Source organism: Halichoerus grypus, chromosome 11, assembly GCF_964656455.1.
Source record: "Halichoerus grypus chromosome 11, mHalGry1.hap1.1, whole genome shotgun sequence".
NCBI lineage: Eukaryota > Metazoa > Chordata > Mammalia > Carnivora > Phocidae > Halichoerus > Halichoerus grypus.
In genome coordinates this window covers 14,461,450-14,478,913 of record NC_135722.1, presented here as the reverse complement: position 1 = coordinate 14,478,913, position 17,464 = coordinate 14,461,450, and the positions used below count along the sequence as shown (strand labels likewise).

Here is a 17,464-nt window from a genome sequence, read left to right as displayed (position 1 = left end):
ATTCCTTTCAAAATCAGTCCAATTAAGATTCTAAATCACTGCATGTTATATCACCAGTCATTTTCAGAAACTATAATACTTTATATTTTTGGTTAACTATGCCAGAAAAAGAAAATTTCTCTGCTTCTAGATCCTCTGTTATTAAGCTGGCTTCAAATATAATAATCCTGCTTGCTTACATCTGCACTGTAGAACAGCTTCCACAGAAAATTATTCTGAAATAGATTATTTGGAAAAGAATATTACATGTGCATGTAGAGGGCAAAGCTAATGGCTTTTCCACCATTGTTTCCATAAAGCTTCTACTTTGGTAGGTATTTCTGCAAGTAGCTCAGCCTTTCTTCCATTCATCTTGTAGGCTACAACAAACAGGTTACCTACAAACAGGTCCCTCCTGGTTGCTAAGCCATCCTGCAAGGCCTCTGTAACACTAACAGAAATCCACAGGTATGGTGTGGACAGTCTTTTTCTTTCAGCTTAGTCTAGCCAAAACACCAAAGAAAACCTTATGTGGTTGGTTTATTTCAACTTTGTCATTCCATTCCCAAGATCAAGAGACACACACACACACACTCATGAGTCTGTCTCTTGAATTTAGAGCTCTTGCAAAGGACCACCTACGATCCAATTTATAAATTATCCTCATGATGTCACCTTAACTTTTTATTCTTATGCCATTAAATGTGTTTGGGCTGGAAGCTATAACTACTATAAAAGGACATAGTTCCTCCCTTTAGAATGTGATCAGAGGAGCATTCTGGCAATGAGAGATAGCAAGCACATGACAGAAATTACCTATAAAACCCAAAGCCCTTATTACCTTTGCTCTGAGGGGGGTTTTGGCTCCTATCCCTTAGGACATTGATTTCATAGACAGCACCATACTGTTCAAAGAGTTCCCTCAAATCCTTCTCAGACCAGGTCCTCGGAACCTGGCCCACAAACATCTTGATAGCATCAAGATCCGGTTGGTCTGGGTGGTCCAGCGTGCCGTTCATTTTCTTTGAGCTGCATGAAACAAAATACAGCTTCTATTACGTATTCATGGTGCTCTCCAGGGGGATGTTTCTTTTCTTTAAACATCTCAACTACTTCCTGAAAAAGTAGGGGGAAAGAATTCTACTTCTTTTTACTACTGCCATTCAATATACCAGAGTTCCCTGGTCCTCCCCTTCACCCATGGCCATGCCTTCCATTAGATCCCAAACTGAAGTCACATTCTCATTAGGACATCCTGGGTTTTAACTAAGGAACCAAGCATCACTCGTTCCTTGTCTAGCATGAGAATTCTCAGACAAACTTAAGAGGTAAAGTTTCTAATGCAAGTTTTCATAGTTTTGAAGCACAGTTAACAAAACTTTTAAAAATGTACATAAAAATCACAAAGGACTATTGATTATGGAATAAGATTCAGGACTCCCAATGTATACAATGACAGGTAAAAGTTTTCTTTCAGCAGACATTAGAACAGAAGCACTTGATTTCCAAGGCCTGAACTAAGAAAAGAGTGAAACAATGTTGGCCCGGGGCTCCTGCCTGGCTCAGTCTGTAGAACATGTGACTCTTGATCTCAGAGTTGTGTTTGAGCCCCACTTTGGTGGGGGTTGGGTGGGAGGGTGGGAAGAGGAAGGCATGTGCCTTTTAAACTGTCACAATCCTATCACATCAAACTTTTAATGCTCCTACTTAATACCTTCATTTTTATCCCTCCCACTACCAAGAACCTAGGGAGATTCCTTCCTGGACTACAAATGTTTCCAATCAGAATGAATTAAAGTCCTTCTCCTACCACTTGCCCAAGATCTTACTCTTAGCCTTCATCTCAACCATTAACAACTTAAATTTCAAATAGCTAGCATTGTTAACTTTTCTGTTAGTGTCTGCTTAATCCAGAAATCACTTCATCATATTCAAATTTGCCATGTCCTAATATAAACACTAAATAAAATGCTAGTTTTCTAGCGAAACAATAGTTTTTCCACCACTGTTATCTTCTGAACAATATCTGAAGACCCATGAAAACGCTGGATCTATGCAGGTAGTTCAACCTCTGTATTTTAATTCCTGTATTTCTTTTTTAAAAAGATTTGATTGATAGTGTGTGCATGCGTGCGAGCACGCGCACACAAGCACAGGGGGAGGGGCAGAGGGAGCAGGGGAGAAATTCGAGCAGACTCTCCATTGAGCGTGGAGCCCGACTCAGGGCTCTATCCCATCACCCTGAGATCATGACCTGAGCGGAAATCAAGAGTCAGATTCTTAACCGACCGAGCCACCCGGGCACCCCATTAATTCCTAAATTTCTTGTAACTGAACACCCACAGGGACTATTACACGTCACCTTGCCTGAATCTAGCACTAAATATCAAAAGTGTAAGACAAGTGGCATATGCAGACCAACTCTTGTCACGATGTCTGTAAAGGTTTCCCATAGTCTTTCAGGTTAATCAGTCTCGTCAGGACTCAAACAGTACGAAGTTCCCACCTTCATTATAGTATTTACCACCTTTTAGCATCATCTGGCTGTATCTACCTCTCCCAACTAGACTGATAGTTCCTTGAAGGCAGAACTTGTTTTACTGGCTATTCATTCTTACAGCCACACCTGGTACAGCACCTGGTTCAAAGAAGTACTCAGATCTGGGATGGGAGCAATTTCTTGTTCTCAATAACCCCCCCTTTAATTTAAGCAACTAATCCTGATAAAAAGGAATGCTGTGCACAAAGAGGGCTCACGAATTAAAGATAAGCTAGTATCACCTGTGATTATTTGATTCTCACAGGATCGATATCCTTTTTTTGCCCAAGTGTTTTGAAATGCATTGTTTCATTGGCTTTCCTTTACTAATTCAAAACCAAGTGTGGCAAGTTGTTGTAAAAATATACTTGCAGTTACTTTTAGAAGCTTAATCGCAATGTTCTAACAGAAATCATGCTACTGTGATAAATAAAAAAAACAAAAACAAGCCTCATGACTAATGAAACAATGGTGGTCGCTCCCTACAACTTGCCTCAAACAAGTTTAATTATCATTTTATTAAAATGCTGCTCGTCTTTAATCATACTTCTATTCTAGGGAGGGTTAACAGAGAACCCAAATGGTGCTCAGAATATGTTTTGATGATAAGGACGCTGACACTATTTTTGAAAAGAGGTGGGGGTTTATCAATTCGTAATTACACTGGAGGCAACAGCTCTCAGTCTGTCCCTTCCTTCTATATTTGTGTGCCATTTCTAAATTTTCTACATCACAGTTTAGTGCAAAAGCATAAGCACTGTCAATATATATGAATTATGGTTTATCCAAAAGTACAGTGGAGACTTGGCATTCTAGACAAATGCCCTTTCTCTTTACTCTCCAAATCCTTCTCCATTTCTTCATGTCTACCCACTCCATGAACCACCGTTTCCCCCTGTGTACAGCAATTCATTAGCTGGAAGAATCCCCTAGACCAGTGCTATTTAAAGTGCCTAAGGAGCAGGGGAAATCTTCAAACTTAACCCTTTAGAAACTCTTACAGCAATTGAGCTAAGTAACTTTATATATATATTCCATCTAGTGATAATAAAAAGATACGGAATGCAAGCTTACGCCTTATTTTGTCTTCCTACTAAAATGTTTTTATTGTGGTTTATAAGTCGGGTGGCAGCAGGCATAGAACACTGTCCTTCACCAATCTGAGAAGCACTTCTAGAGTGTAGCAAATTATCAGGCCAGGCTGAAGATGCCGTGGACATCAGGTAACTGGAGTTTCTGCACTGACTTATTCCTTCCTCTAACAAATAGTGGGCACTTAGTTATACAGGCCTGACACTGTGTGGAATGTGGTATATGTTGTTGAGTAAGAAAAATGTGGATATCAACTGTTACTGTGTCAGAGAACAATGTTCTTCTATCCTCAACCTTCCACACATAGTTCCAGTATGCATGTTGTCCTTAGTTAAAAGTCACCACTGCACAAGTCACCTGGGGACAAGACTCTCAGTGTGATATGGCAAGGATCCCACATCATCCACGTATGGCATTTACTCCATATATCACTAAGAACACTCTCAAATGTGTGCCTTACCTCCCCGTTGATGGAGAGCTCTTCAGAGTCCGTGATCATAAATTATCGCTATTTATTTTTTTAAAGATTTTATTTGACAGAGAGACAGTGAGAGAGGGAACACAAGCAGGGGGAGTGGGAGAGGGAGAAGCAGGCTTCCCGCGGAGCAGGGAGCCCGATGCGGGGCTCGATCCCAGGACCCTGGGATCATGACCTGAGCCGAAGGCAGACGCCCAACGACTGAGCCACCCAGGCGCCCCAAATTATTGCTATTTATTATGCCCACTCGAGAACCAATGAATTCAGCAGCCCCCTGGAGAAGCACCTATACTGTCCCTGTCATTCCTAAGAGGCAAGTCTATGGAAATTTTTTTTTTTTTAAAGATTTTATTTATTTGACAGAGAGACAGAAAGAGCACAAGTAGGCAGAGTGGCAGGCAGAGGGAGAAGCAGACTCCCCGCTGAGCAGGGAGCCCCAGGTGGGGCTCGATCCCAGGACCCTGGGATCATGACCTGAGCTGAAGGGAGACGCTTAACGACTGAGCCACCCAGGCACCCAAGTCTATGGAAATTCTTATCCTCTGTGAAAGTATTGACCTGAGAGTAGGATGGAAGAGAGGAAAAGCAGGGCCCATAGCAGTGAGGGAAGAAGAGAGATGAGGCGGCAGCAAGTGTTTTAGGGGACAGGCACAGCACCAACCCACCTCTGTTAATGTTTCTGGCAGCAACTGGCAAATCATTAAGAATAAGAAATTATGAAAAACCAAGACCAGATGCTGCCTTGTCTACCCTGATTCTTGACAGAACATGCCCCAGGAAAATAAAACAGAGAACCAATTTGGAAGAGAGACAGGAGAGAGAAAACTTATTTTCAAAGCACATATTTGTTCAGAATCCTTAAACCCTCTTTTCTCTTTCTCCTCTCTTTCAAAACCTCCTGGCCTACAAACTATGGAAAGAGCCAAGATGTCCATCGACAGATGAATGGATAAAGAAGATGTGGTATATATATACAATGGAATATTATGCAGCCATCAAAAGGAATGAGATCTTGCCATTTGCAACGACGTGGATGGAACTGGAGGGTGTTACGCTGAGCGAAATAAGTCAATCAGAGAAAGACATGTATCATATGACCTCACTGATATGAGGAATTCTTAATCTCAGGAAACAAACTGAGGGTTGCTGGAGTGGGGGGTGGGGTGGGAGGGATGGGGTGGCTGGGTGATAAGACACTGGGGAGGGTATGTGCTATGGTGAGCGCTGTGAATTGTGCAAGACTGTTGAATCACAGATCTGTTACCTCTGAAACAAATAATGCAATATATGTTAAGGAAAAAAAAAAAAGAAGAAGATAGCAAGAGGGGAAAAATGAAGGGGGGGAACCGGAGGGGGAGACGACCCATGAGAGATGTTGGACTCTGAAAAACAAACTGAGGGTTCTAGAGGGGAGGGGGGTGGGAGGATGGGTTAGCCTGGTGACGGGTATTAAAGAGGGCACATTCTGCATGGAGCAGTGGGTGTTATACACAAACAATGAATCATGGAACACTACATCAAAAACTAATGATGTAATGTGTGGTGATTAACGTAACAATAAAAAATTAAAAAAAAAAAAAAAAACCTCCTGGCCTAAGTCCCAGCTCAGGGGGACAGAGTTGCTGTTCTGTCCCTCTCTCCCATCCCTTGACCCCAGCCAACTAGACCAGGGGGTGGATCTTAACCCAACAAACTGATCTACTGGCTAGCCAGAAATCTAAGACCTATGCCTAAAACAGAAAGACAGGCCTGGCCAATCAAGTTCCTTACCGCTACACTGAGCAAATCAATAGCCACTGGCCACATGTGGCTACTGCACAGGACAGCAGAGGTAGAGAACATTTTTATCATCACAGAAAGTTCTACGGCACAGAACACTGCTCTAAAGAATCTGGAACTGGGGTGCCTGGGTGGCTCAGCTGGTTAAGCGTCTGCCTTCAGCTCAGGTCATGATCCCAGAGTCCCGGGATCGAGTCCCGCATCAGGCTCCCTGCTTGGTGGGGAGTCTGCTTCTCCCTCTGACCCTAACCCCTCTTGTGCTCTATCTCTCAAATAAATAAAATACAATCTTTAAAAAAAAAAAAAAAAAAGAATCTGGAACTGGTTAACAGAAATAGGCAGTGGTCAAGTCAGAAGTGGGAGAGTTGCAACTAGAGATAGCGTAAGTTGACAAAAGGGCAGTGGCAAGAGATAACAGAGGTCATCCTATGACATAGATGAAGGTTGAAAACATGATGCCAAGTGAAAGAAGCCAATCGCCAAAGGCTACACATTGTGTGATTTCATTTATGTAAAATTTCCAGGACAGAACAATCTATAAAAACAGAAAGCAGGTTAGCAGGTGCCTAGGAATGGGAACTGGGGGTGGGGAGGATGCCTGCTAACGGGACAGGATCTCTTCTTGGGGTGATGAAAGTGTTCTGGAATTAGACAGTGGGGACAAGCTGCACAACTTTGTGGATATAGTAAACGTCACTGAACTGTGCACTTTTAAAAGGGTAAATTTTGGGGCACCTGGTTGGCTCAGTCGTTCCCTCTCTCACTGTGTCTCTGTCAAATAAATAAAATCTTCAAAAATAAATAAATAAATAAAAGGGTAAATTTTATGTTGTGTGAATTTTTTTTTTTTTAAAGATTTTATTTATTTGATAGAGACACAGTGAGAGAGGGAACACAAGCAGGGGGAGTGAGAGATGGAGAAGCAGGCTTCCCGCCGAGCAGGGAGCCCGATGCGGGGCTCGATCCCAGGACTCCAGGATCATGACCTGAGCTGAAGGCAAACGCTTAACGACTGAGCCACCCAGGCGCCCCGTGAATTATATCTTAATTTGAGAGAGAGATAGATACAGAGCAAGAGGAGAAAACCGGCTGGAAGGGCCGTGGCAAGGCAAAGCCGTGCTGCACCCACAGTTACGAGGTGGGTGAAAAGCAAAGTAGCAGCACATGCAGAGAAAGCAGAACACGTGTCCAGGGCCAGAAAGATGGGAGGTTCCAGGTCTTCCGGCTGTGGAGTTCCTGATTACATTACAGTCTGCTCCATGTGTGTCCTTACAAGAAAACCCTTTAATGTATCAATATATGCTAGCTCGAGTGAGTATCTGTTCCTTGCAGCCAAACAGGCTGGCAAATACTACCTTTATATCTGTTTAAAAATCATTTCCTTGGGGGGAATGAAATGGGTAGAGGGGATTAATTAAGTACAAATTTCTAGTTACAAAATAAGTAAATCATGGGGTTACAGCATGGGAATTTGGTAAATAAAACTATTAACTCTTCAGGGTGCCTGGGTGGCTCAGTCGTTAAGTGTCTGCCTTCGGCTCAGGTCATGATCCCAGGGTCCTGGGATCGAGCCCCGCATTGGGCTCCCTGCTCAGTGGGGAGCCTGCTTCTCCCTCTCCCTCTGCCGTTCCCCCTGCTTGTGCTATCTCTCTCTGTCAAATGAATAAATAAAATCTAAAAAAAAAACAAAAAAACAAAAAAACCCAAACTATTAACTCTGCAAGGTGACGGATAGTAATTAGACTTATTGTCATGACCATTTCACAATACAAATGTCAAAAACTGTGCTGCACACCTGAAACTAATGTCAATTATACTTCAATAAATTTAAAAAAATCATTTCCAAAACCTTTCATTACTCATTTTTTTCCTCTCACCCCTTCTCACTACCTGTTGACCTTCATTTGTTCATTACATAAACAGAAAAATTTCAGATACTTACCAATCCTTCCAACTCCCCAAGGGGCATAAATATTTGCTGCTTCCTGATCTCCAGCCACCCACCCACCCCTATCAGGTCCCTCTCTGTGCTGTGGAAACTGGCACAGAAGAACATGAGAATAGAAAGGACCCAGAAACACTGGCCTGAATTACTTACCAGCTGTTCTCTAGTGCAAACCAGACAAAATGCATGTATGCTGGAAGAAAGAACTTCCATTTGGATAAAGGGAAATCTTCCTGTTAGCTGGGATGTTAGGTACTAGAAAAGGCTAGTAATAAAGCTTTTTAAATCACCTTTCAGCAACTGACCAGACTAACAATCTGCTTGTGAAGGTTTTCAGCCTTTTCTGAGGAAGGGAGATAACATCTGGAGACTTTAATTCAGTAACTACCTTTAATTATAAAAAAAAAAAAACCTCACAGGGCTTATCATTCACTCAGCTGTATTTCCCAAGTTCCTACTACGTGCGAGACACCACACACCACAGGGGCTACAGAAGGGGACTGAGCGACACTGCCCTGAAGGCGATGGCACTGAACAACTGGAAGGACACAACTATAATGCCCTGCAAATGTTTTCACAGATATACACAAGTTCTGTGGAAGAAAGTGACTAGGATAGTTTTTTTTATTTGGGGGAGGAGGGAAGGGGTTTAAGGTGAATGGACAGCGGAGCTGGAAACACTGCTGTATAGCAGAGAATGATGAGGGCACGGTAAGAACTCAGAAAAAAGAGATCAGAGGAGAGCGAGACAGACAGCATTAGAAAGGCAGAAAAGGACCTGAGAAAGTTAGGGGAGAGTACACAAACATTTTAAAAGATTAGAAAAAAAAGAGAAAACATTAGAAAATCAATGAGAATAAACAGATAGGCTGGAGAGACCCAGTGAATAGCTTTTCATGTGATACTGACAGGCGTGGACTTTATTTCAAGATTTTTAAACAAGGAAGTGATCAGATTTATCTTTTAAAAGACACCTGGCAGGGGTGCCTGGGTGGCTCAGTTGGTTAAACATCTGCTCTAGGCTCGGGTCATGATCCCAGGGTCCTGGGATAGAGCCCTACATTGGGCTCCCTGCTCATCAGGGAGCCTGCTTCTCCCTCTTCCTCTACCGGCTGCTGCTCCCCCTGCTTGTGCTCTCTGTCAAATAAATAAAAATCTTAAGAAAAAAAATAAAATAAAAAATAAAAGACACCTGGCAATACAGAGGATGAAATAAAATGGGAAAATACGGAGATTTCCATACAAACGAGCTCCTAAGATTAGGGCCCAGTCTCAGGCAATGCTGAAAAATTGGGGGGCAGGACTCATAGAACGTGGGAGATCCCTTGATGAAAAAGATGAGGAAAAGGGAAGAAGTTACTGATCACTCTTGGGTTCTAGTAGAGACAATCTGGGAAAGTGTTTTTGCATGGGAAGTTCAGGGGACATTGGGTGATTAAATACAGAGATCCGAGAATCAGAGAAGTACACTGTACCCCCGTAAGCCAAGGGAAAGCCAAGAGAAAAGGGCCTGAGCTACAACTCCTGAACAACACCCAGCTCCTAGGATATAAGCAAAGTAAGAGGAACCAGGGAAGCTGAAGAGTGGTCAGAGCGGAATCAAGGACATTGTTAAAAATAAGAATAGGAACGGGCGCCTGGGTGGCTCAGTTGGTTAAGCGACTTCCTTCCGCTCAGGTCATGATCCTGGAGTCCCAGGATGAGTCCCACATCAGGCTCCCTGCTCAGCAGGGAGTCTGCTTCTCCCTCTGACCCTCCCCCTTCTCATGCTCTATCATTCTCTCTCGATAAATAAATAAAAATCTTAAAAAAAAAAAAATAAGAATAGGAACTACAGTTCAGGTCCCCCGATCCTTCCACACCTCCACAAGCCATTCTTTCTTCTCTTCTTTGTTGTAAAGAGATTTTGAAAAAGATACATTGCTCAATTATATTCCCAGGCAAAATCACTTGAGAGAGAAAACCAGTGATGTCAAGTCTCCTACTAATGAGTTAAAAGAAGAGCTGAGAATCCAACAAAAAAGTGGCAAACACACCATCAAGAACTTCCTTCTTAACTCTGTGGTGTTTTGGCATCTAGTACCCATGGGAGTGGGCCCGAGGACTTGCAATAATGAGAGGAGCTGATGGGTACCTGGGCAGGCTGGTCTAGGGGGCAAAAATAAAAAGAGGATATCATTAAACTTGATTTTAGGTCCAAGGCTGATACCAATTGTCCTCAGGCAAGTCAGCTATAGCCTCTCAACTGGGTTTCTCATCTGTAAAACAGGGGCAATAGCCTGTGACCAATTAACTTCCTGAAGCTTTTGTAGGATGGAGGACTAAACAAATGCAAACGCACTAGGGAAGAAATGATGCGATGGTGTCCCATCACCTCTAACAGAATGAGCTGCATTCAGTCCATTAGCTCTCCAACTTTAGTGTGCATGAAAACCACATGGGACACTGCTAAAATACAGATTCTGGGGTCCTATTCTAAGCATAAGACTATCTGGGCATGGGTCCAGGGATCAGCATTTTTATATTCCAGGTAACTTTCCTGCAGTGATCTGTGATCCAGATTTCATGGAATACTGAACTAGTCTAACCTCGTGAAAGATGAGAAATCAGGCTGAGGAAAAATGCTGTATCTAAGGGCCGAATAAAGGCAGTGGCAAAGCATGGAGAGAAACCGTTACAATGAAAGACAATTTGAGCCACAAAGTCCTCTTTCTAAGGAGACATATCTAGTACATGGGAGTACTTCTATTATGTATTAAGTCTTTATGGTGGCATTCATTGTGATTTCACCTGTTATCTTCAGCTAAAATAAAATTTTAGCAGTAAAGAACGTGCATAAAAAGACACATCTAAATTACCATTATTTTTGGATACTACAGAGAAGGCATAGCATCCATTTCAAAGGAGCAAGCCAGCTAACTTTGAGATCCCCCAAACCATTCCACAGAGAACTGTTTAGAATATGCTATTATCCACACCTGTTCCACGTAATCCCAAGGGTAAACTGATTTCCAATGGAGGCCCTGATCTCAAGGCCTTACACTACCACCTGTTATCTAGGGACTATTCTACCATTTAATATTCTTGGCTTTGAATAACCTAAGGCTCATCTGCTTGAGGTTTCAAGATACTTTGAAGCCTGGTTAAAGTAAGTGAAATCAGGAGTCAGAAATGTGTTCTTCTCTACCAAGTGCAGAATTCAGGTTCCCTGAAGCTACAGCTCAGGGCCAGGTTAGCAATTTAGCTGTGTACAACGGCAGCGTCACTTCCTGAACAGTACTGCACACTGATTAGATTTCTCATTCCCATGTTGAAAATTTGGGCAAACTGCCAATCAAGATTGATCCAGTTTTGCTTTTTTGGGGGGGGTCAATCTGACATCCCTGAAATCATGTATTGTGTTGCATTTTCAATTAGACTAGGAAAAAATCAGAGCCCAGGGTTACAGTTTAGATGCCAATACAGCATTCTGCATACATTACTAAATACACTCTAGTAACCAGTCTCCTCTGTGATCTAAGAATTTGATATAACTTCCCAAAAGATTATTTGAAATTGCATACCCAATGCAAAGCAGTAAAGCTAAGGTTAAAAAAAAAAAAATACCTTGGAATCTATCATATGGGAAAACACTACAGCTTGAAGGACTGGAGCCAACACACTTGAGTTGATGTTGCTGCTCATATATCAAATACACCCTTCTGTAGAGAACTTAGTTACAGCCCCAAGGAAATCAGCAGTGATGAGACAGAATCAGACTACAATAGAAAATAATAATAGTGTGGACTTTGGCTTCCTCACCCAATTTTTTCTTCCCTCTTTTAGGGAAAGGGACCAGTTTCATCAAATAACAAAGAAAATAGCCCAGTTCCTCTGCTTATGATAAAAATTAGACAACAAAAATACTTACACAGGACTGGAATTCAAAGAGCAATGATCCACCATCATTTCTGGAAGGAAATCCAACTTAAACGCAGCCATCACCTCACTCTCCCCTTCAGAAGCCAATGATATTAACTTGCTGCACTTGTCTGATCCACAAATACACACAGCTTTAGCTTCCTGGGCCCCACAAAAAACACAAAGTGGAAAGAGGAGCTCAGGGAAACCAGCAGTAAGTGCCACAGAAACAGGCAGGACTGGGGAGGGGAAGGGGAGTACTGGATTAAAAGGGGGATGTGAGCATGTGAAGGGAGGCTCAGCCCGGCACACAATGAAAGTGCTGATGCGCCAGGCTGGGTTTGTGTGATTTTCCCTGGCGAAGCAGTACTAAGTGCACTGTCAGATAAATAGAGTGTCAGATCCATGAAGATAGCAGTGGCTAACAGAGCAGAAGAAACACAAACTTGTTTCACATCCTCCAAACTCCTTTCTGCGAATCAGGTTTTGAGGGGCCCCAAAGCCTAAAACTACCTGAAGCAAAAAACAAAAAAACACAACAACAAAAAAAACAACAAAAAACCCCCAAAACCAAAAATGAAAACAGCTAAGGAAAAAAAAAGAAAGCTCACCTCATGTGGTCTGAAAATGTTTTTGGAAAGGAAAACTGGATTGTTGGCCTTGGTTTAAATTTAGTTGCCATGTGCCAAAGACAGCAATGAGCACAGTGCTGGGTCCAAACTAACCTCAGCATAGTCGCATAAGGAATGGTTCAGACCGTCAGAAGCAGGCCAGAGGCCAGCTGGCTGAAGAACTAGTCGCCAAAAACTTAAGGCCTCACATACTAACTACTACCTGCACTGGACCAACCCCGACTTCTTGATGGTGTGCTGAGAGCAAATGTGCTCCCTAATGGTTCCTCATCAGAGTGAAGGACTTTTTAAAAATTCCTGATTCAGTGACCTTCATTAGGTGGGAGAGGCAAAACTTTACTCTGAATCTTATTTTACCAGAAAATTTAAAAAGCAAAAATAAAAATGGAATAGTAATATTCTGCCTTTTGACAGAATACTAGGAAACAAGGGTCTTTTCTGTTGTTCGACCTTTCTAGAGAAACAAAAACCACCAGAGTGATGATAATGAGAAAGAAGCGGGGCCCACTAGGAGCAAACACTCAAACATGTAAGGGAAGGACAGAGGAATGTAAACTAAGTCTCTTCGTTCTCCGTCCTCCTTTAAACTGATGCTAAAACCAAGATTAATGAACACACACATAAAAATTCTATTATGGGTGAGCAGTAGAAATGGATATACTTAGCAGTCAAGGCAGATGTGGTGCTCCCGTTCTCAATTTAGCTTCCCATCCTCCAAACAACAAATGGTGGCATTTCAATATTTAGGCAGTGACTCTAAAACTATATCTCTGAAGGCTCCCAAATTGCGCAGGCCTTCTTTCCATTTTTATCATTAGGATCGCCTTACCTCAAAGATTTCACTTCACTCAAGCTCAGTTCACAACACAGGGAATTTTGAAAAAAGGAAGTTATGTTCAGCCTGTAAAGAGGTAAACAAATGAACTCCTAAACGTATAGCGTTACTTAAAAACAAAAATAATGAAAGGCAACATGTCATTGCATAGGCCTAAGTGTTGTAGCCTGGCTAACAGTGCCTGACCCCCGTCTGCATCTGACCACGGAAGGTAGAAACTGTGTCTTCTAATAAACAGGCATAACCATCCGAAAGTTAGAACTACAACAGCAGCTAACTGCTTTTCTATTTTGTCAGAGACCCTGGCTCCTTTGGAGACAGAAGCTGCAGCTCTCTTCCACCTACTAAAGGGGGACGCTAAACCAGGCTGCAGTGAGAGGAGACTGCAATGGGCACACACACAGCACACAGTTCACCAAGTGCTGACTGCCAGGCGGCCAGAAGACAGTAACCCTAGCTGGGACTGGTTAAGTGACTGGTTAGTTCTGACCTAGCTTCTCCTATGTACCCTGGAGCTGATCACATGCCTCTTCCTATAGAAAGCTATCAGGACCAAGGAGTAACTTTGTGAGGCCGGTCAACAACTAAATTAGGGTTGTTGGTTTTGTTTTTTTTAGTTCAAGGGTTCCTTTAAAAAGGAATCAACAATAAGGAATCTCACTGGTTATTGTTACGCTTTCACTATTCACTAAAAATATATCCAGTTCTATCCCCATTTTAATCAGAATCACATGTATAACGAGAGTATTTAATGTGGAAGACTTTACTGAGCAGCCAGGCACTGCTCAGCGTATGGAAGGATGTGCACTCCTTATAGTAATTTTTACCAAGCCAAAGGTTGAAAAGCATTGGTTTCAGAGTAGTGTTTTTAAATCCACTTTATGATTTATAAGACAAGACTGCTTTAAAAACTTAAAAGATGGAAATGTTATTACATGAAGGAGGGTGCTTCTCTTTAGGCAGGTCACAAGAGTCATCTCAGTATAATTAAATTCAACATGCTTGTGGGAAAAGAAAGCGTGGAAATTAATCACAAGTCACAATTTTAGAGAAAGATTAAAAAGTCAAGTGATGATAAAAACAATTATTCAAATACAAAAATGCAGATGTTAAGGGAAAATTAAAAAGTAGAATTAGCAGTTACTCACAGAAAACTGCCCATAAGTTGTTTTTTAAATTTCTTAATCAGAAACACATTCCAGGCTTATCCCACAAAGGATGCATTAGAAGTAAAGACATGGCAGGAAAGCTTATAACCAAGGGTCCACTGCAAGAGGTTTTAATTTTCCCTCACTCCCTTTTTACCGTCTGTCCTCTCACTATGAATTTACATTCATGGTTTCCTCTTCTTTCCCTGATGGTCTGTGTTAGTTTTCTTTGCCTTGAATATTCTCTACTTCTTTTCTAAGGGCGACAATTCAAAAGCCCAATGATGTGAGGGTAGGGGCAATCAGCCTGCTGTAACATTAAGAACCAAAATCATTAAAACTGATTGGTAGATAAGGAAAACCCTCTAAAGAACAGCACACATGGCATTCAGAACATCAGAATGGAATAAACAGTTTAAAAACTGGATTAGGAGAGAGAAATGCTAGAAATCACAGCAGTTGTTTTGTCAAAAGAGTGAAAGAGCAAAGAAAAGCGTAGTTGAGCAAAAAGGCCCAGGTGGCACATGCAAACGTCAGGCTGTCTATCTTGACTGATAGAACCAGGGAGTTCAATGACAAGTGAAAGGATTTTATACTTCTACCCCAATAATCTAAATGTGTTTTAAAGGGCAAAATGTGACGTCTGGTTATATGAGCATAGAGAAATCAGAGCCTACTGCCAAATTATAAAAGAGAACCTATGTCATTAAAAACCACCAACAGTCTATATAAGGAAAAGTGTAATAATCTAGGGAAAAGCCATGACACCTCAGACAGTTAAATGGATTAGATATTTTCCCCCCAAAGCTTCTAGCAGTTAGGTGACAGAAGGGATGTAGAAAAGAAGCAACTGATACTACTTGAAAATAGGGGCCCCTGGGTGGCTCAGTCGTTGAGCATCTGCCTTCAGCTCAGGTCATGGTCCCAGGGTCCTGGGATCAAGCCCCGCATCGGGCTTCCTGCTCAGTGGGAAGCCTACTTCTCCCTCTCCCACTCCCCCTGCTTGTGTTCCCTCTCTCTGGCTGTGTATCACTCTGTCAAATAAATAAATACAAGCTTTTAAAAAAAAAGAAAGAAAGAAAAGAACCAACCAGACTAACTTAAAATTTTAGCTTAAAACCTTTATGGGCGGGGCGCCTGGGTGGCTCAGTCTTTAAGCGTCTGCCTTCGGCTCAGGTCATGATCCCAGGGTCCTGGGATTGAGCCCCGCATCGGGCTCCCTGCTCCGCGGGGAAGCCTGCTTCTCCCTCTCCCACTCCCCCTGCTTGTGTTCCCTTCCTCGCTGTGTCTCTCTCTGTCAAATAAATAAATAAAATCTTTAAAAAAAACAAAACCAAAAACCTTTATGGGCTTGAATTTCACTTCAAAAACTGAGTACTTATGGGGCACCTGGGTGGCTCAGTGAAGATTAAGCGTCTGATTCTTGCTTTCTGCTCAGGTCATTATCTCCAAGTCCTGGGATCAGCCACATAGGGCTCTGCATTCAGCATAGAGTCTACTTGAGATTCTCTCTCCCTCTCCCCCTATTCTCCGCATCCCCCCACTGACTGCTCATATTCTCTCAAATAAATAAATCTTTTTTAAAGATCTTTTTTTTAATTTTCTATTTCTCAAATCTTCAATTGATGTGAGACAAAAAGCACCAAGTTTAGTCACTGTTGTATTCAAACTGGTTCGACTATAAAATTATCATTTATGGTACACTGAGAGAATATGACAAGGCTGAAGGTAAGAAACCTACCTATCACTTTTTTGAAATCTAAACAGTTTTCCACTTCCTCCCCCTATGTCCTTAATCACTACTACCTCCTCCCCCAATCACTGTCAAAGACAAGGACTGACTGACAGACACTCTTCTGTGTTTAGTGCTGTCAGCAAAAGTATAAACTCAGAGCCTCCCTTGGACTTTCTGAAACTAACTCTGACCTAATAAACTGTCCTGTCAAATGGTGACCACCCTTCAAATCAGGTCGTATTTTCAGATCCCAAATTGGTTTTGGAACTTAAGGGTAATTCTTAGTTGGTAACAATATACTATATAAGTTTAATCTTTAAGCTCCAGTGCCGATTAAAAAATCAGTATGTTGAACAAATTCTGGTTCCAGGAGGGTAATGTTTGTGTGGAATCCACTAAGTTCTGTCCTCATCCTTGTTCTAGTTTACTCAGGGTCTTTCAGGCACGAAGTAGAATGGGGAAAGAAAGTTAGCTGGGTAGCTGCTGTGTTTACAGTACTTGCTACGCACGCGTGCGCACGCACAGGCGCGCTCTCTCTCTCTCTCTCTCTAGAACCAGGCAGCAGCTAATTCAAGTGGGAGATAAGCCTGCCTTGGGAAATAGCTAAGGAGAAAGAGTTGAGAAAGAGCAAGGAAATACTTCTAGCTTCCTAGGAACAGGAAATTACATCCCACAATGTAGGGAAAAAGCCATCACCTTTCTGAATGCAATGTTTTCCAATCTGCACAACAGGCCTCATGCAAGAAGGTTAAAGAGATGACCACAGAGCACACTCATCCAGCAGTTAGCCCATACCTGTGGCTTTACACCTCCCTTTCTGGACTATGTCTTCACTCTAAAAAACCAAGGAAAGAAAAATAAGTGGGCCATGCCTATACTTCTCGTAATTCCAGATATGTAGCTTCTTTCCTAAGAAAAGCCCCCTTTTGTCACCATGGCCGAGAATTAAAACAAAAAATAACAAAAAAAAACCCCCAAAACCTCCTCCCTCTCCCATTTTTAAAGTACACAATACCTTAAAATATCAATTGCATTTAATATCTCAAAGTTAACTTAAAAACACCATCATTGTAAAAGATGGGGAAATAAAAATACTAAAAGACTTAATACAGGCTTGTCCCCAAATGTCACAACAAACAGCAAAACAATGATTACAACTTATGAGGCTGAATTTCAGTACATCTAGGTCACCAAAAAAGTCATTTTTAGCAGCTGCTTTTGGATGAGAAACTACAATAGAGCTAAAAGCCTTATAATTCTTTTAGCAATCAAGGATCATGTTATTAATGTGGAAAGACCACGCTATTTCCCCAAAGCAACCTTCCTGAATAGGTAGGTACCAGGCATAAAACTCTTCAAAGACAACCAAGTTCCTGCCTGTGTAAATGCATCTCAGTGGCCC

The 17,464-nt window shown here is 42.0% G+C and overlaps 1 protein-coding gene across 13 annotated transcripts in view; it reads right to left on the bottom strand.

Annotated features, from left to right (window-relative positions):
* CELF1 (CUGBP Elav-like family member 1) overlaps positions 1–17,464 on the bottom strand; it is a 79,003-nt gene that overhangs the window by 23,249 nt on the left and 38,290 nt on the right. For 6 of the 13 annotated variants that reach the window (XM_036105149.2, XM_036105154.2, XM_078058014.1 and 3 more), the window contains one exon: positions 821–1,008. In XM_036105149.2, coding sequence (XP_035961042.1) covers positions 821–998 — 178 coding nt within the window. In that variant the 5' untranslated portion in view covers positions 999–1,008. Of the gene's footprint in view, positions 1–820; positions 1,009–11,722; positions 11,875–13,173; positions 13,246–16,758; positions 16,898–17,464 lie in introns of those variants that run through there. The other 7 variants (XM_036105145.2, XM_036105143.2, XM_078058012.1 and 4 more) reach the window with 4 other exon arrangements.